This window comes from Manacus vitellinus, unplaced genomic scaffold (genome assembly GCF_001715985.3).
Source record: "Manacus vitellinus isolate BGI_N305 unplaced genomic scaffold, ASM171598v3 scaffold_81_pilon, whole genome shotgun sequence".
NCBI lineage: Eukaryota > Metazoa > Chordata > Aves > Passeriformes > Pipridae > Manacus > Manacus vitellinus.
The window spans coordinates 1,399,620-1,425,327 of NW_021940822.1; the positions used below are offsets into that span (position 1 = coordinate 1,399,620).

The window sequence follows — 25,708 nt, forward strand, 5'->3', positions numbered from 1 at the left end:
GAGCTGGTGCACGCGATGGGCTGGAACCACAACCACAAGCCAGAGCTGTCACCTCGACAGGAGCTCCGGCCTCGCACCACCCGCTCCATCTTCCAGCAAAAGACTCCAGCCAGCACTGCTGTCCAAATGCCTGTACTCAGTTCAAACCATGGTCCCCACAAAAAGCAGGGCCGTACCTTCTTGACTCTGTCAGACTTCGCAGACAGCAGTGACTATGTGGAGTACTTACAGGCAAACCTGGTGCATGGCATGAGGGTGCGCTTGCTGGAGGACTGTGGTGACGTTAGAGCTGGGGAGGAAGGCGAGTTTCTTCAGAGCACTAACAGCATGCACACAGTACAGGTATGTCATGGGTGGTCATATTCTGGCTGGGGTGGCAGAGGGGAGTGACCAGAGGGACTGATGATTTCTAATGATGTCTTTATGTACAGGAAGTTGAACAATAGATGTATCATAATACGTATCACTGTCTACATCTGTCCTAGCAAAAAACTCACTTTTCAGAGCTGGAGGTGTGGGTTGTGAGGAAAGTTAGTCTGGTTTAGTACAGGTTGTGCTGCTAAGATTTCTTGGTCTCTGAAACAGGTGGCTATATCCTGTGTCCTGGGAGCTGGTTTGATCTTGAGGGTGATTTAGGAACAGGCTAGCTGACACAAATGAGTAGCACAGCAAAAGGTACGTGAAGAATTTAAGCCTTAGTATGTGAATTACAATGTTTATGGCACATTGTTGTTCTCAGTGGGTTGAACACAGCCTACATAGTTGTTGCTTTTAATCTGTATATGTTGGGATCTGTTTCCCTTTAAAAATGCCCTTTAGGTGAGTAGACCTCAGCTGAGAGCTTCTGTTGAAAAGAGCTGCGTATTTGCTAAGTTTGTGCCAGAGGTCAGGAAAAGACTTCAATATTTTAAGAGGGGGAGGAATCATAGAGCAGTTTGGATTGAAAGGAACCTTTAAAGGCCATCTAGTCCAGCCCTCTGCAATAAGCAGGGACATCTTCATCTAGACCAGATTGCTGAGAGCCCCATCCAACTTGACCTCAAACGTTTCCAGGGATGGGGCATGTACATCTTTTCTGAGCAACCTGTTCTGGTGTTTCATGACCCTAATTGTAAAGAACAACTTTATGTCCAATCTAAATCACCCCTCTTTCAGTTTAAAACCATTATACCTTGTCCTATTGCAACAGGCATTACTAAAAAGTCTCTCCTCAACTTTCTTACAAGCCCCCTTTAAGTATTGAAAGGCCACTATAAGGTTTCCCTTGAGCCTTCTCTTCTCCAGGATGAACAACCTCAGCTCTCTCAGTGTTTCTTCATAGGAGAGGTGTTCCATCCCTCTTATTGTTTTCGTGATCCTCCTCTGGACCTGCTCCAACAGGTCCATCCCTTGTACTGAGGAATCCAGAGCTGGATGCAGTGCTCCAGGTGGGTCTCATCAGAGAGTAGAGAGGCAGAGTCACCTCCCTCGACCTGCTGGACATGCTGCATTTGATGCAGCCCAGGGTGTCGTTGGCTTTCTGGGCTGTGAGTGCACATTGCTGGGTCATGTCCAGCTTTTCATCCACCATTCTGCTAAGTCCTTCATAGGGCTACTTTCAATCCCTTCGTCCTCCAGCCTGGATTGGTACTAGGGTTTGTCCCAACCCAGGTGCAGGCCCTTGCACTTGGCCCTGTTGAACCTCATGAGGTTCCTCTGGGCTGACTTCTCGAGTTCATCCGGGTCCCTCTGGATGCCATCCCTTCCCTCAGGCCTGTCAACTGCACTGCTCAGCTTGGTGTTGTCAAAAAACTTTCTGACAGTGCAATTGATCCCACTGTCATTGATGAAGATATTGAACAGTATTGGTCCCAATACAGACCACTGAGGGACACCACTTGTTATTGATCTCCATCTGGTCATGGAGCTGTTGACTTGTGGATATGACCATTCAACGAATTCTTCATCATGTATTGAATCCATATCTCTTCAATTTAAAGAAAAGAATGTTGTGGGATCCATGTCAGAGGCCTTACACAAGTCCAGAGAGGTGACAGTGGTAGCTCTTCCCTTGTCTACTGATGGAGTCACTCCCTCACAGACAGCCACCAGGTTGGCCAGGCAAAACTTGTCCTTGGTAAAGCCTTGCTCATTGTCTTGAATCACCTCCCTATCTTCCATGTGCCTTAGTGAAAGATTTTTCTAGTTTTGGACTGTGAATAGGTGATGTTTCATTTTGGACCCCCTCAAGTGAATAACTGCTTTGCATCTTACTTTTCAGTGGTTTATAAATCTCTTTTCTATTATAATCCAGTCCATAAAGATAAATTGCAAAGGTAATGTATTTCCTACTGATTCTCTCTTTGTCCTTATGCTTCTTGATTTCTGTGTTTTCCTAAAATTGTGGTTTCTATTTCTTATAAGCATTTTCTTGCTTTTACTCTTAATGTAACTGGGCACATGGAAAGAGCACCAAGCTCCTTTCACATTTTTCTCCTGTTGCCTATGACATAAATTTCAAAGGGTTTTTAATTCAGTGTTGAGCTGAAGTGTACTGTTAACTTGATTTCCCTTTGTCCTGTCGGTCCCTTGGGTTCCCTCTCCTGTCTATTTTTCTGTTTAATTAGGTTGAATGAATTTGCAGTTGCTCCATCCAGACTTATTTTCAGTACGTTATCTGTAAGGCTCACACTATTAACAAAACCAGATCTGAATGGCAACTGGGACCAGTCCATCATGAGTCTGTCTCTTACCTCCTCCCATCTTTCCTTTGTTTCTTTGTTTTCTATTGCTTTCTTTGCTTTCCAAAGAAAGAGTATCACTGTTGTCTGGTCCTGCAACCATATCTTGCCATGACTCCTTTGAGATCAAATTTGGTACATAACTAGTTTAGGTCAGGGAATCATTGAAGACTATTTGGTGTTGTGTGTAGTTTAACTCAACTTCTTTCCATATAGTACTTTCCTAAAGTCTTTCAGCATCTTATCTCTTTAGCTTTCCAGCACAATGGGCTTGTAGTAGCACTGGTGTAACTCCAAAAGAGCTCAGTGGAACAGACAAACCATATGTTTTTCTGCTGGTTTTTAAAGCTACTCACATGTTATACTTGCTGTTGCTGAGTTCTCCTTCTGCTCAGAAGGGTAAATGTAAAAGTATGGTGTGGGAAGCCATAAAAAAATCCTTCTGATTTTTGAAGGGCAACTTAAACAAAGCAGAGGAAACAAGTGCTGCATTTCAGACATGCTTGTCAAGAACCCAACACCTGTTTGAGATGAGAGGGTTGGTGAATGACCAAGGTATAAAAGTGCCTTGAGACACTTTATATACAGCTCATCTGCCTCAAGGTGATGTTGGTTATGTTCTTCCTTTATATGCTTTTCCCGAGGCACCTGCTGCTTGGCACTTTTAGACCAGGCATGATTAACTGGAGGCACTCATGTCACTGCTGCTGTGTTAAATGAGATCTGTAGTGTGTAGGTTGCAGGCAAAATTGGTGTTTTTTTAAAAATAAAGATCTAGGTGTAACCAGGGCAACAAGCTAGTAAAGATGGTATGCCTCAAAACTAGACAATGTGTGTGCTGAAATCTGTATGTGAATTGTGTAGTCTTCTACTTGAACAGTGCTTGCTGTCTCCATGCACTGGGGAGCACAAATGTAGCATGAGGATTGAATGAGTGAAGATATCTGATTACTTAGATCTGTTTCACCCACAGGTTTTATGGCGGTCAACAGGTCGAATCTACTGGATGCGTTGGCAAATATTGGAGATTATTGGCTTTGGAGACTGGTGGGAAGATCCTGCTGCTCAGGAAAAGGAACATAGTCCAATAAAGAGCTTTAATCTAGACACAGGTGAGATTATGTGCTGCGTGTGTGTATCATCTCTTTCTTTCTGCTGTGGGATGTTTTTGAGTGGTGATCTTTATACGGCCAAGCACATAGCAAGTAGCAGGTTGAGTTTAGAAAGCAAGATTAGTTTGTATGACCATGTAGAGCTAGTTAAGTCATTACACAGCTTGTGGTTGCATGGAGTATTTTTGAACTCTAGACTTCTGTCAAGATATAATAAAAGTAATGGTATAAAAAGCATAAAATTTAATTTAAACTACAACTGTCAAAACTGTGTGTTTGAATTAATTGAACAAATTGCCAAAACACAAATGTAGAATTTCTCTGAGGTGAAGCTGCTTTAGGGACACTCAGATCCCCTTAAATAAGTGATGAGGATTTTTAAAAGCATTAACATAGCAACAATTTGTTTAATTTCATACCGTTAAGCTTTGGACAAGGTGAGTATTAAAACACTGTTTTCATAAGACATCTGCAGCATCTACTAGAATCCTTTACCATTGCCCTTGTACTGGGAGAAGATAAAAGGGGAATCCAGACTTAAGATACCCCTTTCTTGTTCAGGTCTGACATGACCCTGGCCAGGGAAACCCGTTAAAGTAACTCTTTTATCATAGCTCTGATCTTCTTGGACATCTTTTGTGTAGAGTGGTTTGGATTTAACTGTTGCAAGAGAGAGAATGTAGATGAGATCAGCAGCTAATTACTTGCTTTCAAAATATTCTTATTGCCAGTTGAAAAGATGGCTTCTTTAATGGCTTCTAGCTCTTGTAAATAGAGACTTAACTTCATGTCAGTTCAAAGTGTTAAAACGAACTTGGTTAGACTAAGCCTTTCTCTCAGTCTTTCTGATTTTGGGAGAAGCATGAGCTCTGTTTCACTTCTGTGTATACCTCTTCCCAGTCATCATATCCCACAGAGAAATTGAATTGAAATGTGGGGTGTGCAGCAGAGGATGGGGGAATTGGCAGAACTGACAGTGCCCTTCCTTGCTCTGCCCTCCTGCAGTTGCACAGCCATTTTTGTGCAAGCCCTTGGGAGGTCTGTACTCCCTGCCTTACCTGGGGCAGCCGCCGACCAAGGCTGCAGAGGCCCTGAGCCGTGCCGAGTGGTGGGAGCTGCTCTTCTTTGTGAAGAAGCTGGAAGCACAGGAGCAGAAAGAGATCACCTTTCTCATCCAGCATGACCAGGGAGAGCAGGTATGGGCCAGTGCCTGCAGTGGGGAAACGGGAGGGAGAGAGCGAGGGAGAACATTAGGGAAAGGACCAGGACCAGTGGAGATGGCAAACATGAGCTATGCAGGGACAGACTGAATGGGGCAGAAATGGGACAGAAATGGGAGGGTGAGCGGGGATGGCAAAACCATGGGGAGCTTGTCCCAGCAAAGCTATGAGGGGAGATGAGAGGAAATGCAGTCTCCCATGACTGGAAGAGTGACTGTCCAGTGAGGTTTGGGTAGGTGAGGCAAGGCCATGGGGTCATTCTACCAGTTGCAGTTGGGTGGTGAGTGCAGGTGGGAGGTCTGGGCTGGTGGCAGTTGGGTTGGGGACAGCCAGGGTGGCACTGGGAAGTGGCCCCAGGGACCTCCAACGGTGCAGCCTTTCCATCAGTTCTGCCACTGGCTGTCACAAGGGGCATGAGGGCTGTGGCGAGTCCAAGATTAACTTGGCCCCATTGGTCTGGCTGTTGGAGGTGGATGAAGAAGCCTTGATCCAGCTGTCGGTACCTGCGGAGCTGGCCCAGAAGGTGCTGCAGGTCTTGGAGAAGCGGTGCCAGGGCAGCACTCTGCGTGACCTGCGTGGCTGCCGCGTCTATGCCAGATACTTCCTCAGTAGGGGAGCTGAGCAGGATGGTGGGGGGAGCACCGCAGTGTCCTCAGAGGGCAGTGGCTGCAGGAGCATTGGCCGTGAAGCCATGATGGCCAAGGCAGCAAAGGAAGACCTTTCTGCAGCCGCAGTGCCGCCCCAAGCCCCCAGTGTGGCAGTGAAGTCCGATTCCCAGCTGTTCAGCGAGCTCCTTAGGAGTGAAGGGCTGTGCTTCCCAGAGGTGACGGAGGAGCAGATCAAAGGTAATGTCCTGCTATGTGCTGGGGTGCACACGCAGTGCTGGAAGTGGCACCGTTGCCTCAAGAAAGGAAGGTTCTGGGCAGGGCATGGGGGGCCAGGCAGCTGGTGGGGTGCCTGTGGGTGCTGGTTTTGTGAGTGCATGGCACCCTGGGAGCTGCTGGGGGTGTTACTGCTGCCTGATGCCTCCCTCCCTCTGGCCAGTGTTGGGCAGCTCCAAAGGGGTGAGCGAGAGCGGCTCGTTGGCCGAGATTGCAGCCATGGTGGACGTGATCGAGAGCAGCAGCTCAGCGGTGGGGCTGCGCTTAGCTGGGCTCAAGCAAATCTTGAAGATCCTGGAGGAGGAGCCCAAGTCCGAGCAGCAAGTTGGCACAGCCCAGGGCAGGCTGGGGACCGGGAGTGCTGGGTGAGCCGTGGGGTGCTGCACACCCCTCCTGCTGCCTGGGGAGGGCTGTGTCGGCACGGTGGGGGACAGTACTGGAGCTGGGAGTACCGGAGGTGGCAGTGGGAGTGTGCAGACTGGTATGTCCCTGCATGCTTGGCAAGAGGAAAGTGGATTTTGTGTCCCTTTGTCTCAGGCAGGCTCATTCCTTGGGCTGACCCAGCTGAGGCAGAGCCGTGTGGGCAGAGAGGAGGTGGCTGGCAGGGCCCAAGGTGCTGGTGTGCCAGTGGCAGTGCCAGGAGGCTCCTCCTGAGGTATCCTTTCCTGAGCAGGGAGAAGCTGGTGCAAGTGGCAGTGGAGCTGCTGAGCACTGAGGTGGCAGAGAAGGCGCTGGTGGCGGTGACGCTGCGGCTGCTGGCCGTGCTGATGGCACAGCACGACTGGCGTGTGCCGTTTGCCACGGAGGGTGGCGTGCGGGCCGTGCTGGCCTGCATGCAGCAGCACAGCTCCTCCGCCCTGGTGCAGCAGGCTGGCCTGGCGGTGAGTGGCAGAGGGGATGCTGTATGTGGGCAGGCAGTGTGCAGGCTCACCCAGGTGTGGTGGAGATATCCACTGCCCTCTGGACCGCTGCTGACTTCGCAGGCCCTGAAGGTGCTGGTGGGAGCTGCAGATGGTGAGCCAGGAGGTGGGAAGTCCTTGTCCTGGAACCATGCTGACGTGCAGATGATGCGGGAGATCTTTGCCAGCATCGGCTCTGCCTCCAGCGAGGGCTCTGCCAGTCTGCTGAGTACTATCCCTGCTGCCCTGAGCACCATGCAGAGGGTCCCAGGGTAGGAGCAGAGTGCAGACAGCAGCTGGGGCTGGGGGGACCCTCCACAGTGGGGAGGAATGAGCACGGCAGGCAGGCGGCTTGTGGGTTCAGGGGAGGCTCTGTGCCTGGGGGAGGAGAGCGCCTGCATGGCTTCGTCCCTGCAGGGGCTCCTCAGGAGTGCAGAACGGCTTGCTGGTGGTGAACATGCTGATGGATGGGCACCGGGGCCTTGCTGAGCAGCTGGCGAGTTGCGACCTCCCGGCGGTGCTGCAGAGCTGCTGGAGGGATGGGCAGAGCAGCGGCTGCCCTCATGCGGTGCTGGCCCTCCGCGCCATCAACCGCCTCGCAGAGCACGGGTTGCCCCTGGGCCTGGAGGCAGCAGGTACCGCGCTGCCCATCCTCCCCATGCCACGGCTCCACGGGTGCCACAGGCAGGGATGCCTCACCTGCCAGGGCAGAGCACCCCGAGATGCTGCTGGCTCTCAAGCTGGTGCCTGAGCTGGGCCCATGTCCTTGTCATGGCAGGCAGAGAAGCCCCACTGGACCTGAAGGGTGTGCGGATGCTTCTGGGCAGCCTGGAGGATGGTGCTTTGTCCAAGGAGGTGGTGGTGGCCCTGGAACGGCAGCTCTGCGGTGAAGGCCCTGTCCCCTCTGGGCAGGTGGCCCAGCTGCTGCAGGACCACAGCTGCTTCAGGCTGCTGCTGCGCAGCTTGGAGCTGCTGGGGGTGGAGAAGGCTGTGAGCCTGAGCATCCTCAGGTGGGTGCAGGGGGATTTGGTGGGGGTCTGGGGCCCCCTCAGCAGGCGTGTGAGTGCTGATGGTGATGTTGGGGAGACACGGCACATGTTTGCGGGTCCTGGTGGGGGTGTTCTTCACCAGGGGCAGGGGCAGGAGCACCCCAACACATAAGCAGGTGCTGATTGGGTTGTGCTGGGTACAGGGCCATGTGGGGACACAGCAGGATGTGTCTGGGTGCTGGTGGGGACATGCAGGGGCAGCACAGAACGAGCCTGGCTGCTGATGGGGTGTCCGAGGTACAAGGGGAGCCTTGGTTACCAGTCCCTGAGAGGTGCCTTCCAAGTGGGGCAGGGAAGCAGAGCTGCCTCTGGCACTGCTGTCCATGCGCCCTCTGTCGCTCAGGATCCTGAACAAGTTCCTGGACAGTTATCAGGAGGATGTGCTGCCCTGGCACGAGTGTGTGGAGCCCTGTGTGTCCTCCCTGAGCACCCACAGCAGCAGCTGGGAGGTGAGGGGGCCCTGGGACTCCGGGCAGGCAAGGGCAGCTGTGCTGGCTGTGCCGTGCATTGGCCAGGCCCAGCATTGGTGAAGCAGGTCCCAGCCTGGCCTTGTTGTGTCTAATGTGCTGGGAGAGGTGGGGAGCAGCTGTCCTGGCCGTGTCCTGATGGCCACATGCCTGGCCAGACTCTGGTGGGCACTGGTGCAGTCGGGGTGGGGGGGATGGAGCTGCAGCACCTGCATCTGGGGGGGCCAGGGGAGTTCCTGGCACCACCCCTGCTGCTCAGGGCTGTGGCTCAGCAGGTGCTGCAGGAGGTCGTTGGCTTCCTGCACCGCCTGGCCACTGCCAGCAAGGACTGTGTGGTGGTGATGTGCCACGTGGGCACCCACGAGGCTCTGTCCAAAGCCCTGGAAAAGCACAGTGTGGTTTCGTCGCTGGCGCCAGCCCTGCTCAACCTGGTGATGGACTGTGAGAAGTACACCAGCCTCTACAGGAAGCTGACAACCAGAATCTTGGCTGGCTGCATCCAGGTGGGCCTGGGGAGGCCCAGCTATGCTGGGACTCTGAGTCTTAGGGCACTGAGGGACAGCCTTCTGCTCTCTGCCAGCCGCAGCTCTGCGGTGGGGGAGGGGAGAGGACCCAGGCCCCCCAGTAAGCGCCTCACTCCATCCTGTAGCTGGTCCTGGGGCAGATTGAGGAGCACCGCCGGAGTCACCAGCCCATCACCATACCCTTCTTTGATGTCTTCCTGCAAAACCTGTGCCAAGGTGAGTGCTGGGAGTGGGAACTGACCCCTGTGCTGGCTTGGTGGCTGAAGGCTCTGTGTGCTCTCCCCACAGTGTCCAGCCTGGAGGTGAAGGAAGACAAGTGTTGGGAGAAGGTGCAGGTCTCCTCCAACCCGCACCAGGCCAGCAAGCTCACAGACAGGAACCCCAAGACATACTGGGAGTCAAATGGCAGCACTGGCTCCCACTTCATCACTGTGCACATGCAGTGTGGTGTGGTGATCAGGTGGGGTTGGGCCAGGAAGGCTGAGAGGGCTGTGTATGGAAGAGAGGGCTCTGGGGATCTGTGCAAGCCCTGCCACGGTGGCCCCTGTCCTGAGGGTAGCGGGACATGGACAGCAGTACGTGGGACTGTCGGGGGTCAGGGCAGGGGGGTGGGAACAGCTGGGCAGCCCTGTGTTTGCTGTGCTGCAGGGAGATGAGCATGCTGGTGGCCAGTGAGGACTCCAGCTATATGCCATCCCGCGTCGTGGTGCTGGGTGGGGACAGCCCTGCCACCATCAGAACGGAGCTCAACACAGTGAGTCCCCATGGGAGTGGCAGGCTGGTCCTTACTGTGCCCTGTGGAGGTCTGGCCCTGGTGTGAGGCCCTGCATGGTGCTCACTGGGAGGTGGGGATGTGTAGGAGCCTCCTCTGGCCTGTAGGCTCCAGTGGGTGCTGGGGAGGTGGGCACAGGCAGTCTTGCAGCCAGTCTGCAGCAGGCTGGTGTGCTGTAGCTGTGAGCCAGGAGTGGGGCCCTGGTGGGGGAAGCCCCGATGCTGTGCTGGGGCTGCTGGGATACAGAGGAGATGCATGGCGAGTACAGAGGCTGTGACTAAAATGAGGGGTTGGCCGTGGGAGGGTGTGGCATGCTGAGGGCTCACTGCCTGCAGGTTACCATCCTGCCTTCAGACAGCAGAGTGATCCTGCTGGAGAACATGACCCGCTTCTGGCCCATCATCCAGATCCGGGTGAAGCGGTGCCAGCAGGTAGGGGAACAGGGGCCAGACCAGCCAGCTGGCAGTGTGGGGTGTCAGGGCTGTGCCTGAGGAACTGAGGGTCATGCTCTCCTGTAGGGTGGCATTGACACACGTGTGCGTGGCATCGAGGTGCTGGGTCCCAAGCCCACTTTCTGGCCCGTCTTCAAGGAGCAGCTGTGCCGGCGGACATTTCTCTCCTGCACTGCCCAGGCTCACGCCTGGGGCCAGGAGATCTGCCGGGACCGGGGGCAACTGCTGCAACTCTTTGGGAGGTGAGTTGTCTCCTGGCTGTGCTATCACAGGTGTCCCAGGGTCCCAGGGGGTGTTGCTGGCAGCTTGCGAGGGGACTGCGGGGCTAGGAAGGGAGCAGCTGGCTGTCCTGCCTGGACAGGGAGGGGCCCTCACTCCTTCCTGGCCACCAGTGCTCCCAGAGGGCCACGGCCACCTGAGGTTTCCCAGGTTTAAGCTGGGTGTGTGGACTCGGTTAACCCACCAGAGAGGGGTGCTGGTTCCCCACAGGAGCTGGCACATGCTGACATGGCAGAAGTCGGCCAGGCGCAGCAGGATCTCATGGCCACAGGCACTGCAGAGCCCCTCAGCTTGGCCCAAGGGCCATTGCGAGCAGGTTCCAGGGCAGCAAGGGGCCCTGGCTGGTGGGTGTGAGTGGGGCCATGAGCCGTCATGCCTGGCAAGGGGCAGAGCAGGGAGCAACCACGGCACTCTGCTTTCCCACGGGAATTCTCCCAGCCATTGGCACCATGTGCTGCCTGGTTGCTGTTGCAGACTGAACCGGGCGCTGCAGCACGAGCAGGGCTTTGCTGACCGCTTCCTTCCTGATGACGAGGCAGCCCGGGCATTGGGCAGGACGTGCTGGGAGGCCCTGGTGAACCCCTTGGTGCAGAGCATCACTGGACCAGGTACCCTGCGCTCTCTGGGGCCCATCCGTGCTGTGCCCCAGGCAGAGGCAGCTGGCTCTGAGTCTGGTTGGCCTTGCAGACCCTGATGGCATCAGTCCCCTGGCCTGGCTGCTGAGGGAGTACCTGGAGAGTGTGGAGCCGCCCCGCCGTGCCAGGGGACACAGGACTGCCTTTGGATCCTGTGTGCGGCGCCTGACCCAGCTCCTGGTGCACGTGGACCCTGGTGGCCCAGAGCCGGAGGAGACAAGAGCAGCTGGTGAGCAAGGCACTGCCCTCCCGTGGGGCTGGGCTGATGGTGGTCCAGGATGTCAGGCTGTGGCCGTGGGGCTCGTCTTGGGAGGGCTCTGTGGCACAGGAGGCTCCTGAGCCAGGAAAGGCTTGTGGTCATGGCCCAGCAGTGGCCATGCCTGCCCAGTGTCCCCTCTGACCTGCTGTGGTCGATCAGTGTGTTGGGCCTGTCCACAGAGCCACACTAACCCCAGGGTCGACCCTTGGCAGGTGAGAAGACGGGGAAGAACAAGGAGGTGCCGGCCAGGGCTGCAAAGGCAGTGGTGAAGTCGAGTGGCCTGTGGGGAATCTCTCAGTGCTGGCGTGGCGTGGTGCAGCAGCAGGTAGAGCTTGGTGGGGTGGCCGGGAGGGGCATGTGGGACCCACACTGGGTGGGTGGAGCAGAGAGTGAGGCCTGGCAGTGCCCTGGGAGCATGGGGAGGGCACAGGGCTGTACCAGGCCTCCACAGAGCCCAGAGCAATGTGGGAACAGCTCCGCTGCACTTGCCACCCTGGCATGGCTCAGGTGTCAGCCAGGCCCTACACCCAGGCTGATGCTGCCAGACCAAGAGCAAGGTACAGTGTCAGACCCCTGATTTCCTACTGGGCTGCTGCTGTGCCTCTGTCATTCCCTCACAGATCCTGCCCAGCCCTCTCCACAAGCTCTTGGCAGCCTGCAGCAGCAACAGGGCCCCGAGTTGGCCCCTGGCTGGGACCCAAGGAGTCAGTGTTGGCAGAGCAAGGCTGGAGCTGCAAACATTCCCACAGGCACATCCCGCTGTGGGGCTCACCCCTCTCGCTCTGTGTCCCACAGGTACAGCAGTTCCTGGAGGCAGCAGGGCAGGTGCCAGACCTTGCAGAGCAATACTGCGGGCTGTACCAGCGCCTGCGCAGTGCCACAGAGGAGCTCTTTGGGCAGCAGGCCGCCTTCATGCTGGCCCTGGGCCAGGGCTTTGCAGGGGCTTTGCTGCAGCTCTCCTTCCTGACTGCCCTGCATGTGAGTCGAGGGAGTGCGGCACCGGCACCGGTGGCCCCAGGCGGGCGCAGGCTGGGGAGCTGCCCTGGCCCATGGCCTTGGGGCGAGCTCTGGGTGGGTGGTGTGCTCGTCCCCACCGAGCCACAGAGCCCTGTCCTGCGGCAGCCCGGTCCCCAGCTGCGGGTGTGTGGCGCTCATCATGGTGTGGGCCTGGCCCCAGCACACGTGTGCCTTGGGCTGGTGCTTGGGCACCCTCGGCTCCCACCTGAGAGTGCCAGAGCTTCCCAGCTGCTCCCCCAGGGGACATTCCCCCAGGCCTGCGCTGTGGCCACCCTGTGAGTCCCCTCCACAGCTAGCCCTGTTCCTCACAGGTGAGTGAGCAGTTTGCCCGCTACCTCGATGTGCAGATCCAGGAGCTCCGCAGGGCAGCACAGGGCAGCACAGGGCCGCTGGAGCGGCTGCAGCAGTTCTTGGAGCCCTTTGTCGTCTTCAGTGGCCTGGAGCTCGCCCACAGCTTCGAGCACTTCTACAGGTGAGGGTGCTGTGTCTCTGTGGAACCAGGGGCCTGGTGCAGGGTGGCGTGGCGTGGTGGGGGAGCCTGGCCCAGTGTGGCAGTTGTGCTCCCGCTTTGCTTTTCCTGGCTCTGGTGTGTGGAGGACCCGTGGGTGCTGCCAGTCTGCAGAGGCACATTCCCTGCACACACATTTCCAGAATGTGTGTGCTGCCAGGCCTGTGTGGCATGGGGTGAGGCCGGGGCTGTGTCTGTCTCCTGGCGGGTGGCTGATGACCACAGGGCCGGGGCCCACCCCTGACCTAATGCTGGCGGCTGTGGCAGGCACTACCTGGGGGACCGGCTCCTGACGCAAGGGCCGTCTTGGCTGGAAGGAGGCATCGTGGAGCAGATCGGGCTGTGCTTCCCCAGCCGCTTTCCCCAAGATATGCTGAGCAACTTGGCTGAGTCAGAGGAGCTCCAGCGGCAGTTCTGCCTCTTCCAGCTGCAGGAGCAGGATAAGCGGCTGCTGGAGCTGGACACGGGCCTGGATGAGGTGAGAGGGTGGGGTGGGGAGGTTGGAGACCACCGGCATTCCTCATGGGGATCCTGGAGCCTGAGCTGAGCCACCCTCATGTCCCCATGCCCAGGTGCTGGAGACAGCCTCGGTGGCAGATGTGCCAGAGGTGAAGGTGCTGGCCCTGTCCCCGCGCTGCTGGCCTGTTTCCCCACTCTGTTACATGGATAACCCTGGGAGGTTTTTCTCGGCAACGCTGAGCTCCCCCCTGGATGAGTTTGCTGACTTCTGCCAGCAGAGTGAGTGCTGTGGCAGTGGGTGTGCGTGTGGGTCTTGCTGGGGCCCAGACCCTCCCCAGCAGGTCAGCCAGAAGTGGTGGCGTGCTGGCGTGGGCTGGGAGTGCTGGTCAGGGCTGGTCCCTGGCCCTTGTGCTGACACTGTCCCTGGCAGGCCAGAGCCAGCTGGGCTGGGAGTGCACGAAGCCCCAGCGATTGCAGTGGACGTGGCTGGGCCACGCTGAGCTGCAGTTTGGAGACTGTGTCCTCCACGTGTCCACGCTACAGATGTACATCCTGCTGTGCTTCAACAGTGCTGAGGTAGGAGCTGGGGCCACAGAGGGGGGAGGGAGGCAGTGACTGCCAGAGCCTGGCAGGGCTGTGTCCTCCCTTCCCTTCCAGTGGGGTCTCCAGCAGCATTTGGGGCACAGGACACCCTTGGTGTAGGTCTTGGCCAGCCATTCACCTCCCATGCCCTGCTGCAGGAGGTGACTGTGGAGGCCCTGCTGCAGGCTACAGGGCTCCCTGCTGACCTGGTGCACCACGCGCTGACACCGCTGACCCACGGCCAGGGCGTCCTGGTGCAGAGCTGCACACTGGGAGGTGAATGTGGGGCTGGGGCACCCCTGGGGAGGTGCTGCTCTGAGCCCTGAGTAGGTGCTGGGCTTTGGGGTGCACAAACTTGTACGGCAAGTGAGTAGGCTGGGGTGGGTCTGTCTGGTGTTTCTGGGGGTGCGAGTCTGTGTGCCAGGTTGGGGCCATTAGGCCAGGTGTAGGGTTGGGAGTGGTGTGTGGGGCTGGGGCTTGGGGCCATGCTTGGGGTGCGAGTCAGTGTGGATGGTTGTGTCTTGGGTCTGTGTGTGGGTTGGGGACAGGGATGGGGTTGTGTGCGTGGCTGTTGCTTGGGGCCACGTGTGGGGGACAGGGCTGTGGCAGCCAACTGTGGGGGCAGCAGGAGGAGGCCCAGGTTGGGTCCAGCAGCCACACGTGTGTCCTGGGGCTCCTTCAAGGCCCTGCTGGAGGCTTGGCTGACCCTGGGTTGGGTGCTGGCTCCAGGTGCACTGCGGCTGAACCAGGTAGCCCTGGCCCAGGCCTCTGGCCACCACCTGAGGCTGCTGCCTCAGCAGAGATACCTGCGGACAGAGAGGGCTGAGGTGAGCGCCCTGGAGAGGAAGAGGAATGTCCTCTGTTGCCTCATCACCCGCATCCTCAAGGTGGAGAAGCAGCTCCACGTCGACAACCTGGTGTTCAGGGTACGAAGGTCCTGGGGGGCAGAGAGGGGCTGCATGAGTGCTGTGGCACACTGCATTGTGGGGCTCCCTTGCTGCCATAGGTGATTGATGCCTGTCAGAAGGGTGAACTGGGGCCAGGTGTGCAGTTTCTGAGCTTCTGCTGCCACAGCGTGGATGTGCTGTCCTGTGTCCTGCACCTGTTGAACCAGGGCTATCTCCGGCGCCAGGAGGGGAGGCCTCATGTCTTGGAATACATCTCTGCTGAACCTACGACACCTCTTGGGGGCCAGGCACAGATGACTTTCCAGTGCAGGCCACCACAGGCATCTCCAGATGAGGACAGCATAGACAGCCTGCATTGGTAGGGAGGCATGTCACCAGGTGTGGAGGGGTGTGCATCTCCACCCTGTATGAACATGACACATTTTTCCATGTCAGGTTGAATCCTGGCATAAACAGGGCAGAAGAATATCTTATGGCAATGCTGCAGGTGCCAATGGGGCACACGCTTAGTCCAGAGGAGGCAAAGCTGCTCATGAACCAGACAGTACAGCAGGTCCAGGACACTCTGAGCATATCGGATGACGTTGCTCGGCACCTCCTCATGCACTGTAAGTGGAACGTGGATTTCCTGATCCAGTGCTATGTGGAGAACCGTGATGCTCTGCTCATCTCCTCGGGGCTGCAAGTGCAGGATGTCCAGCCTCCTCCGAGCCCTGGAACCCACTGCCCAGTCTGTGTGAACCGGCTGTGTCCCACTGAGAAGCCACCAACCCTCTGCTGCATGCACTACTGCTGCAAGGTGAAGGTCCTGGGGTCTTTGATTCCTGTGACTTGCTGGGGAATTGCTGCTGCCTACTTGGAGCAGCTGTTCTTTGTCTGAAGATGTTATCAGAGATTTTCAGAGCTGATACATTCTCTTTTCTCAGCTCCCTTTTTTGTTGTGATTCTTCAGCTCCTGATTTGTCCGTTCCCACTTTTGTGCTTTTGAGTACTTACCCATGGGTTTGTTACTTACCCAGGGGTTTTGTGCACCCTCTGCTGGGTGGGGAAGGCTTCCAGGATCACACGACCCTGTTTAGGTCTCATCTCCTCTTTTCTGCCTTCACAGCCCTGTTGGAGGGAATATCTCACGACTCGCATTGAACAGAACATAGTTGACAACTGCACCTGTCCCATATCTGAGTGCTGTGCACAGCCAACCACAGCCTTCATTTACTCCATTGTGTCCTCTGAGGAGATCATAGCGAAGGTGAAGTAGGAGAGGTGGTTGCTTTGTGTCTAAGCTCTGTTTCATTTTGGTCAGCACTATCAAATAATCTTGCTGCTGCTTTTCCCCTTCCTGTTACTAACTCTGGCACTGTGATAATTGAGGCCAACCAGATTTCTGCCCAGTGGTGTCTGTTATCTCTGATTATGACCAATACCAGCTATTCAAGAAAGCATAATATCAACAAAAGAGCACAGTGGTATTTCCTCTAAATATGTCTCCTGCAAATAATGTTTCAGGTGCATCATTAGTTCAGGCCCAGGTGAAAGCTGTGGTAGCAGCTCATGACAAGTATCCTCTACTGGTGTGCTGGAAGCAATTGTAAAATCTAGGACAAAGGAAAACGTGAGCAATTTCATTCTATTGCTGCATTGATGACCTCTGCGTTGTTTCTCTTCCATCAGTCTCTGGCTTTGAGCACCTCAGGTTTTTGTGAAGATGGCAGAAATTACCACATCAGACTTAATCTTCACTAAGTGTGTGTGGGTCTACAGACATTTCTAAACCAGGCTTCCTGGTTACCTTAGTCCTTGGTCAGCAGGGGACAGCAGCAGCTGCTTGTTCTGAGGCAGAAGCTACTTTTTCTCTCTATTCTTTCAGTTTTTAGTTATTAGAGCTGAATGCCTTCCCCATCTAATGGCAGAGCTGTAGCTGTCACATGACAGACTATTTCTGTTAACTGCTGGACAGAACAGTCTCGTCTGTTTTCCACTGTTCTGTTGTTTGACAGGTCTCCACTTCCTTTGCTTCTCCAAAAATATTCTCTTCTTCCAACTTCTTACTGTCATTATGATCCTGTATGAACAGTCATAAGGAGAAATGAACAGTAGTCATGAAGGCTTGTCTATCATACAGTTTCTCTTTCAGCTTGCAAGCTGGCAACCAAAATGAGCAAGGCTACAGAAAAGCATTGGTTTAGATGTATCGGTTTTTTGTTTTTTTTGTAAGAAGTGCTCAAAGAATTAGTGCATATATCTGGACAGTTAGTCCTTACTGCCTTTGCAAATCCCTTAGTCACACCTGTCTGAGAGCAGGTTTAATAGCCTGTTGCTGTGGTTTTTTTATAAAAAGAAATAATTATTGAACATAAATCGCAGCTAATTTTAACAAGTTATTTTGATGCTCTCACTGAAATATTATGTTTTCCTTTGCTCAGTAAGTGGTATGACTGGAGTGTTAATGTCTTGTGCAGAGACAGTCATAGAATAATTTAGATTGCAATAATCTGTGGAAATCTCTAGTCCAATCCTGTTTTCAAAATAACTAGATTATTGTGTGAAGATCTAATGCTGAAGTTAAAACATATTGCTCCAAGTTCAACAAAAGGAAATGCCAAGTCCTGCTCCTGGTGTAGTATAACCCAATGCAACAGGATATGCTGGGGGTCAACCATCAAGAAAACATCTCTGCAGGAATAAGAAAAAGGATCACAGTGGACACCAAATTAAACATAAGCCAGCATTGTGCCCTCATGGCTAAGAAGGTCCACTAGTGTTTTAGGTTGATGTCGGAAGAGCAGTGACAGCAGGCCGAGGAAGGTGATCCTGTACCCAGTGCTGATGAGACAACATCTGGAGTACTGTGGCCCTTTCTGGGCTCACCAGGACAAGACAGACATGGACATACTGGGAAGAATCCAGCAAAAGGGCACAAAGATGAATTAGGTTTTGGAGCACCTCTTGAAGTAGCTGGGAGTGGTGGGTTGGTTTAGACTGGTGAAGAGGATGCTCAGGAGTGGATCTTATCAACATGTGTAAATTCACAAATGAGATTAAGGAGCCAGATTCTTCTTCATGATGTCCAGTGAAAGGATAAGAGGCAGTGGGCACTAAGTTATATACAAGGAATTCCATTTAAATGTAAGAATACTGTTTTTTGGGTTGTTGAGGTTTTTTTTAATAGTAAAGGTAATGAAATGTTAGACCAGGTTGGGCAGAGACGTTTGTAGTCTCTATCCTTGGGTATATTCAAAACCCAACTGAACATGGTCTTGAGCAATCCTACTTTGAGCTGGAGGGGTTGGACTAGTTTTTATTTCCAGAAATGCCTTCCAACCTCAGCAATTCTGTGAAATGAAACAGCCTCCAGATATGACATGTGGGAATGGGGAAATTTACACAAAGGGAATGAAAGAATAAACTAATTGAGTGCTGTTTTGTTGTGAGCAGTTGTTTAGTGAGATGTATAGCCCAGAGGCTCCAGACCCTGCTTGTAAGGCCTAACTATGCAGCTTCTCTGCCTTAAATCTCCTTCCTGGCTTCTTATTACAGTATGAAAAAGCCCTCCTCAGACGCTATGTTGAGTGTTGCTCCAACCTGACGTGGTGCACCAACCCTCAGGGCTGTGATCAGATCCTCCTTAAGGATGGACTTGGTTATGGAGCAGCCTGTTCCAAGTGCTCCTGGATATCCTGCTTCAACTGCAACTTCCCAGAGGTGGGGCTGAGCTGAATCATGAGCAATACTGTCTTAGGTTTGGCATGCACCATTCTGCTTTTGTGTGGTTGACTGTCTCCCTTTCAGGCCCATTATCCTGCCAGATGCAGCCACATGTCTCAGTGGGTAGATGATGATGGATACTATGAAGGAATGACAAGTGAAGCCCAAAGCAAACATCTGGCTAAGCTCATTTCGAAGCACTGCCCAAACTGCCAGGCTCAGATAGAGAAAAATGAGGGTTGCCTGCAGTGAGTATACATTTTTGCTTGCTACTGGAGACAGGAGAGGGCAAAAACAGTTAGGTCCACTGTGCTTTGCTTTTTTTTTTCTTTTTTTTTTTTTGACAATTACTCAATTGTTATAGCAGGTCTGGTTTACAGTTTTAGGAGAATGAGTGATTGCTTTTAATTCCTAGAAAAGCAAAATGTTCCCCAACATTCAGAGTTAAATCTGTTGATGGCTCTGTGATAGAACTGATTTTGCAATACCTTGTGCTCTTGTCTGCTCTCAGAATCCACTATAGCCATACAGAAGTAAAGGGGGAGTGGATAGCTCAGCACCATTTTTTCTTTCATGCTCATCTATTCCTGTAACTTAAAGCAATTTTCTTTTGACTGTTTGTTTTGAATCAGCTTGGATCTCTGGCAGCTTTTTACATGATAGGGGAATTACCTCCAGCTTTGAAGCTAGGGCTTAGGAGTTGCCATTTGTTTCTCTCTTGCACTGGCACAACCCTTAATGCCCAGCTGTGATTTGTCCCCACATGTGATGTGTGGCCTTAGGGCTGTGCAGTGCCTTTCTGCATTGTGTGGAGTGCAACATGTGTGAGGGAAGGGTGAGGTGCTCATGTGGATCTTGCTTCAAACTGTGGAATGCTTAGTCACCCTTTAAGTACTTGATAAGCTACTGTGAGATCATGCTGTCAGTTTACCCATCTCATTTTTGGAGACATTGACTGGTTTTAAGCATCATCTGATTCTAGGAAAGGCTTTAAAAAAATATACTGGGTGAATGGGACTGACTGCGTGGCACACTCCAGTGCTGTGATGTAGGAGCACTGGAAGGAACTGTCTGCAAGTGGCTCTTAGGTCTGAGTGATTTCTATTGTTCTTTTCCTACCATTTAGTATGACATGTGCAAAGTGTAATCATGGCTTCTGTTGGCGTTGCCTCAAGCCCTGGAGACCGAATCATAAGGATTATTACAACTGCTCTGCTATGGTGAGTGGTTTGCTGTATCCCCGTGGTTCATGCCTGTGTTCAGAAGCACCCAGCCTCTCAGAGAGAGTATCTCCACTTGGGTCCTTTATTCTGGACTTTTGTGCTTGCCAGTAATACTAACAGCATTGTCAAAGACTCTGTGTGTGGTAGCCGTTTCCAGGCAGCCCTAGTACTTCAGAGAAATTGCTACAGGTTAGTTTTACCTTTCCTTTCAGGTGAGTAAAGCAGCTTGGCAGGAGAAGCGTTTTCAGGATTACAATGAGAGATGCACCTTTCATCATCACGCAAGGGTAAGGCCTCCTTCCTTTGCAGATGCTGTTGTTGCCTTAGCCCTAGGGATCAAGATAGCTTTTGTTATGTCTCAGTGTCTTTTCTGCTGAGAAGTAGGCTTCAGGTCCAGGTTGGGATGCCTGACCATTTCACCCTTGCTCTGACATAAGGGGTAGTCCTTGGCCTGCTTTCTTCTACCAAGTCTGTTGAGGAAACTGGGCACCTGACTTGTGGCGTTCACAGACTCAAAGTGATGCAGTAGTTGGAAGCAATGGTGATTGAAGGCAGAATTCTGCCTAGAGCTGAGGTAGTATAAAAGGTCAAAGTGATGGCACAGTGACAGAGATGTCATAGTTGGATGCATTAAGTGCTCTGCTGCTGTCTGCATCTTCTGGGATGGCACTTCAGGATGCTTAGCAATTACCTGTGTGGAAGGTGCTGTTTTTTTAATCTTGTAGAGCTTGACACTGACATTGGCTTTTTTTTTTCTCTCCTTTGGTTATTGCAGGAATTTGCCACGAGTCTGAGGAACAGTATTTCTTCCATCAGAGAGATGCCAAAAATTAGGAACTTGACCTTTGTTCTTGATGCCTGCAAAGTGCTAGAACAGGCACGGAAGGTAAGGCTAGATAACAGTCCTGCTGAGGTTTAGACCTAATTGTATTAGTGTGTTTTATGCCTTTCTTAAAGTGAGGAGACATGAGGAGACACGAACCTTGACGTACTCCAAACAAGGGGAGACAGGAAAAGCAGAAGGGGAAGGATAGCATCAGGACAGGGTCAGAGCTCATGTCTGCCTTTCCCTGCTCTCACTCAGAGTTGGGCTCTGTTTGCAGTGTTCCTTACAGTCGGATCATAAGACAACTTAGCTCAAGTTGGCACCATGGAATCAACACAAGGGTCTATAGGGTTTTTATATACTGGGTTTGGTCCATTCCAATTTGAAATGCCCTGGTGAAGATACTTACCTTTTGAAAGCTCTCCTGATGCTGTATTTCAGTTAGGAAGTTCCTCTTGATGTTCATGTTATGATTTTTCTTTCTTAACTCCATTTCATGATATTTTGGAAGCCTGAGTTAATTACTGTATGCCCTGATAGCCACATTAAAAAGGATTTGCAGTGCAGCCACTGGAAGTGTGCAGTAAGCTTGTGACAGCTTAGGCCTGTAATGCCTGCTATCCTCTGAAACATAGTCAGGAGGTGGGAATTGTCTTGTGATATTGACTTGGCATATACACCTTGTTTTTGCACTCAGGCTTGATTTTGAGAGAGGCATGTGGAAGAAGGGTGTCTGACCCTATATTGTCTTTTCAGTACGGTAGCCCCTGTGTTTTCCGGGATACATACCACTGTTGCTTGTTGCTGCTGCTGAATTTTCTGACCTATTTCTTTAAATGGAAACAGTGATCTTGCTTCCTGCTGGGTGCCTAGGTTGCTTTAGGGGTCATTCATTCATAATAAGAGTTTGACACTTGTTGAAACCCCTTTATCGTGGGCTTTTGGTGCTCCATAGTACCATGCCTGCTTCCCTTTGGGCTCCATTCCCTCAGTTCATTGCCACTTGAGTTCAGCCTGGGCTGCCCAGCAATGCCTAGGTCGTGTGTGCTGGTGGTTTTGACTCTTTGCCTGCTGTTCAGTGACACTTGTTATGCATTTACAGTCTGTGTTTTCATGATGGTTTGCAGGTGGGAACAATCAGTTCTTTCAGACTTCAATATAAAATAATTGCACATTCATTTCCAGTCCTGTGAGTAGCTCTAGGTAGCCTGGCACTGCTGTCACTTGGCATAATGGGTCACTGGGCTATGACCACACACCAGAAGTGCTGCCAGGCTTCTTTCAGCCACTGATAGCAATGAGGTCTGGAAGGGTTTGATACTGCTCACTTCTTGCCCACTCTGAAGCTGGAGGAGGGTGCTTAACAGCATGATCTGTACTGTTCCAGGTGCTGGCTTACTCCTGTGTGTACAGCTACTATAACCAGGACACTGAGAGCATGGATATTGTGGAACAGCAGGCTGAGAGCCTAGAGCTGCTCACTAATGCTCTGCAGATCCTTCTGGGTAAGTCCTGCAGCCTCTTTAAAGTAGCGACTAGTGTTCCAAACTGTATAGTTCAAAGAGCAGCAGCTCTGTAGTGGGACAATAGCGTACACACCAGCACCTAGCTGGCCTCTCACTTCTCCCAGCCCATTTTTGCCTTCTTGATGTAATTTCTGAGAAGTCCGCTGGCACAATTTGGCTGCCAATGGAGATTAATGCAGTAAAGAGCAACATGTTCCGTTCTGCAATGTGCCATATATGCACAGGAGATCTAAGTAGCTGTGACTGGCTTCATAGTCAGAGCCAAAGACTTGGTCTCTGCTTAAGAGTGTGTGATGCAACATGACTTTGTTGGTCTTCAATTGCAGAGGAAACCCTGCTGCAGTACCAGGACCTGGCCTCCTCTCTTCAGCTTCTGAAAGCAGAGCATTTCAGTGCTGGTTTGGAGTTGGTACGCCAGATCAAGGAGCGTCTCTTTGCAATTCTCTGGCACTCCACACAGGTGAAGTTCACATGCCTGATAGTGGCTTATCTTGCTCTGGTCTAATTTGATTGTGGGCAAGACAAGGGGCTTGGTCAGCTGAGGGGTTAGACTCTAAGGGTTGTGTGTGTAGGGAAGGGGTTTGCAGCACAAAATACACCCCAAATTGCATATTGTCTCTCTCTCTCTCTTCTGATTGTTCTTTCATGCTAGCAGGATTTCCATGTTGGGCTCCAGTCTTCAGGAGATCCTGGTCAGAGAAAGTTGAAACTCGCAAATGTGCCTACTTCAGCCCTTGCCTATACAGGGTGAGTTTTCTTAGCTGGATAAAAAGTGGATAAGTGCAGACAAAAAGCAGGTGAGCAGAGTTTTCTCCTGTGCTCACTGACATACAAAAGAGTGAATGACAGATACTAATTACTTGCATCTTCTTTTGTGGTTTGAGGTAACAATTTAAGTGACAGTGGTGTAAGGAAACCAGCAAAACCTCTGTAGTAGGGCACTATGGGGTTGGGTTGTGGTTGCTTCTCACAACTGGGGCTCTGCTCTGCTGCTCTCCTTCTCAACAGGCAAAAACATACCATCTTGTGTGACTCCCCCAACACAGATGAAGGTGGCAAAGAGGTTGAAGATGAGGAGTATGATCCACAGTGGCAGGAAGACTATGATGATGATGATGACCTTGATGAAGACAACTTTATGATTGATAATGAATCAGATTGTGATTCCTACTTTGATGATGATGATAGCTATCATAGCTAGAAGACCACCATAGAAGTGGTCTGCCACCCAGCCTGCCAACCTGGACCTCTGCCTCTACTCTGTCTCAACCAGTTTGTGTTAGTGTTTTTCCTCGAAGGCAGGGAGGAGCTCTCAAGCGGAACAAAGCATTTCCTCTGGGAGGCTAATTGCTCAGTGACTCTTCTTTAATATGCAGAAACATTGCTCTGGGCAGCTAGTCTGTGTTCCTGTGGCCACGTCTCTCAGAAAGATATCTCCTTGCCTTTTTTCCTTGTCTCCAGTTCTGCCTATAGGTATTTAATTGAGTTAGAAAGTCACAGTCCACCTGCAAAGTTAGGACTACTTGCCACCTGTTAAAGGGCTGCTCATTGTCCTTGGATGTGCTCTTCCCAAGGTCTGAGCACAGGTGAGTGTGGCATGTATCCTAGCATGGCACTGTTTAGAAATGACCAGTGTCTAGAAATGCTGTAGAGTGATGCATTTACACTCAAGTCAAAGCCTTGCATCTGGATCTGGTGGGATTCCCTCCAGAGCCACAGATGGATGTGGTTCAGTTCCTCTAGTTGAGAGGGGCAGCATTTTTGCTGTTGGGAGTTTTCTTCTCTGCTGTGAAGCAGGAAGGACTACGAGTGACACAAGTTTGCAGGACTGTTTAAGTGTATAAACATATGTTATATATATATATATGCAGAGATTGTTCAGATAATACTTTATCTTTGCAAAAAAAAAAAGAAAACCCTGAGGAACAAGGGTTGAAAAAAGTTCTGTTTAAAAAAAGAAACAGTTTTCTTCTAGCACAAGCCTCCTTGTTGTCTGTGGGGAACATGAATGGTGAGGGAGAGTAGGATACCCTCAAGTGAGGAGGATGTGACCTTGATGTGCTCATCCCAGGAGTTATTTGTGAAATTGATGTGGGTTTGGAATCCTCACCCAGGGCACACAGTCTGCCCTGTAAAGTGCCTTTTCCTTCCTGGGCAGTTCAGGGAACATAAAGAGGTATGGGGAGGGACGGAAAGAGGATGGTGGACCAGACACACAGGGTGATGGGGCTGGTGTTTCTGGGAGCAGGTGCAAGACAAGACTGCCTGCGTGTTGATGAAGGTGGTAACATCTGGTGCCCAGCAGAAGGCAGATGTGGAACTGCTTTCGGGCTTGAGGGGTGATTTGGAGGTTTGTAGGATTGTTTTGGAGATACAGGGCTCTTAAGGCTTGGGTATCATCTGGGAGGGCTCTGGGGTTCTTACGGGATGCTGGGCAGGGACCAACTGCCAGGACAGACCAGGAGAGAGGACTAATTTTTCCACTCCCCTGCACCCCCTAGCTCCTAATCCTGCAGTCTCTCATGGTGGAAGTCCCAACCCTGCTGCCCATATGTGGCAAGTGGGTTCCCTGTGACACCTCTTCGGGCCCTCTTCTCAGGGGCACTGAGGGGGAGAGACATGATGGGGATGCCCAGACAGCCTCATCCCCAGAGTGACCACTTGTTCCTTGCAGGAACAACCTGAATTTCCCAGGTTGTTGGGGGGACAGAGCAGAATGTCCTAGATGCCAAAGTTGCTTATGTGGAGATTCATGCCTTGAGTTCTTCATTCACTGTTTCCTGGATGCCTACTTAAAACCCAAAAGGTCAGAAGGATTGTGTCTCTGCTCTCATGGACAATATTTGTACTGAAAATCAAAATCAAACCTTGCTGTTCTGTTCTGCGGGAGGTTTCTGTCCTCCCTTAGCTTGTAGGACACCTGTGTTATGGTTTGACAGGGGTACTGTCCCAGTCAAGCTACCTACCTGACACTGGAGCTGGTCGTGCCAGGCACTTGGCATCAGAAGTGAGAGCCCTTTGGGACTCACTCACTCACAAACCTCACTGGGTAAGTGGTAGAAATTAGGAGTAGTATTTCACTGGCAACTGGTCTGAGTTGCACAACTGTGGGGGCCTCCCACCTCTGAAGGCCTTCTTCACAGTGTCAGACTAGAGTTGTGATCAACAGGCGCTTATTTCCCTGCTGATTTTTGACAAGCCTGTTCTCTTGACTGTGGTTTCTTTCTCAGCATAGTAAGTAGGGACAGTGAGAGTCTCATTCATCCATGAACATCACTAATTGAATGATGAAGCATTTGCCTGTTTATTAATCACAAAAATGGCATATTTCTCATCCAGGCTAAGTAAGGGAGCCTGTCCATCCAGGTAAGGTTGGTTGATTTTGTTGACAGATAACGTTATGCGGCATGATTGCCAAGTTCTCTTTTATTTCCTGCCTGCTATCCCTTCTACCTCCATTACTTCTGATGAACATCCATTTCCCCAGATCATGACAACCTGTAAACAAAATTTATTTACAATCAAATGACTTTGCATATAAAATGCAAAGGTAGGTACAATATCTACAGACATGCTACGTCCCTACTTTCTTCTTTCACATTCCTTTCTTCTTTTACATTCCTCCTTTCCTTTCCCTCCCCCCTTACTTCCCTCCATCCTCACTGTACATCTGTCCTTCCTCCCC

At 52.1% G+C, this 25,708-nt stretch overlaps 1 protein-coding gene across 5 annotated transcripts; it reads left to right on the forward strand.

The window, feature by feature from the left end:
• The first annotated feature begins 6 nt into the window (after positions 1-6).
• LOC103756853 (cullin-9) lies at positions 7-24,186 on the forward strand. 5 transcript variants are annotated; one of them, XM_018085456.3, is made up of 38 exons: positions 7-342; positions 3,694-3,832; positions 4,838-5,028; positions 5,522-5,897; positions 6,097-6,298; positions 6,607-6,814; positions 6,917-7,104; positions 7,250-7,467; positions 7,611-7,842; positions 8,225-8,330; positions 8,624-8,851; positions 8,998-9,088; positions 9,161-9,332; positions 9,521-9,626; positions 9,980-10,075; positions 10,163-10,338; positions 10,850-10,983; positions 11,063-11,239; positions 11,482-11,594; positions 12,065-12,247; positions 12,598-12,758; positions 13,062-13,272; positions 13,367-13,532; positions 13,684-13,829; positions 13,994-14,111; positions 14,565-14,761; positions 14,842-15,101; positions 15,179-15,542; positions 15,852-15,992; positions 18,281-18,445; positions 18,533-18,696; positions 19,575-19,668; positions 19,884-19,958; positions 20,447-20,557; positions 21,885-22,002; positions 22,350-22,483; positions 22,679-22,770; positions 23,032-24,184. In XM_018085456.3, the coding sequence occupies exons 1-38, from the start codon at positions 16-18 to the stop codon at positions 23,222-23,224; spliced, it is 6,573 nt and encodes a 2,190-aa protein (XP_017940945.2). In that variant the 5' UTR covers positions 7-15; the 3' UTR covers positions 23,225-24,184. The 5 variants fall into 5 exon arrangements, with proteins under 5 accessions (XP_017940945.2, XP_029820708.1, XP_017940946.2 ...); XM_029964848.1 differs by having other exon boundaries at positions 8,998-9,332; XM_018085454.3 differs by lacking the exon at positions 7-342 and adding an exon at positions 591-675 and having other exon boundaries at positions 8,998-9,332; positions 23,032-24,182.
• The last annotated feature ends 1,522 nt before the right edge of the window (positions 24,187-25,708 follow it).

What these genes read in the sequence shown, in the direction of transcription:
- LOC103756853 (XM_029964848.1), top strand. Translation starts at nt 16, where the DNA reads ATGGGCTGGAACCACAACCACAAGCCAGAGCTGTCACCTCGACAGGAG. An exon ending in TGGACACGGGCCTGGATGAG is followed by an intron (nt 13,273 to 13,366) that starts GTGAGAGGGTGG and finishes CCCCATGCCCAG; the next exon opens with GTGCTGGAGACAGCCTCGGT. An exon ending in CTGAGGAGATCATAGCGAAG is followed by an intron (nt 15,993 to 18,280) that starts GTGAAGTAGGAG and finishes TTCTTATTACAG; the next exon opens with TATGAAAAAGCCCTCCTCAG.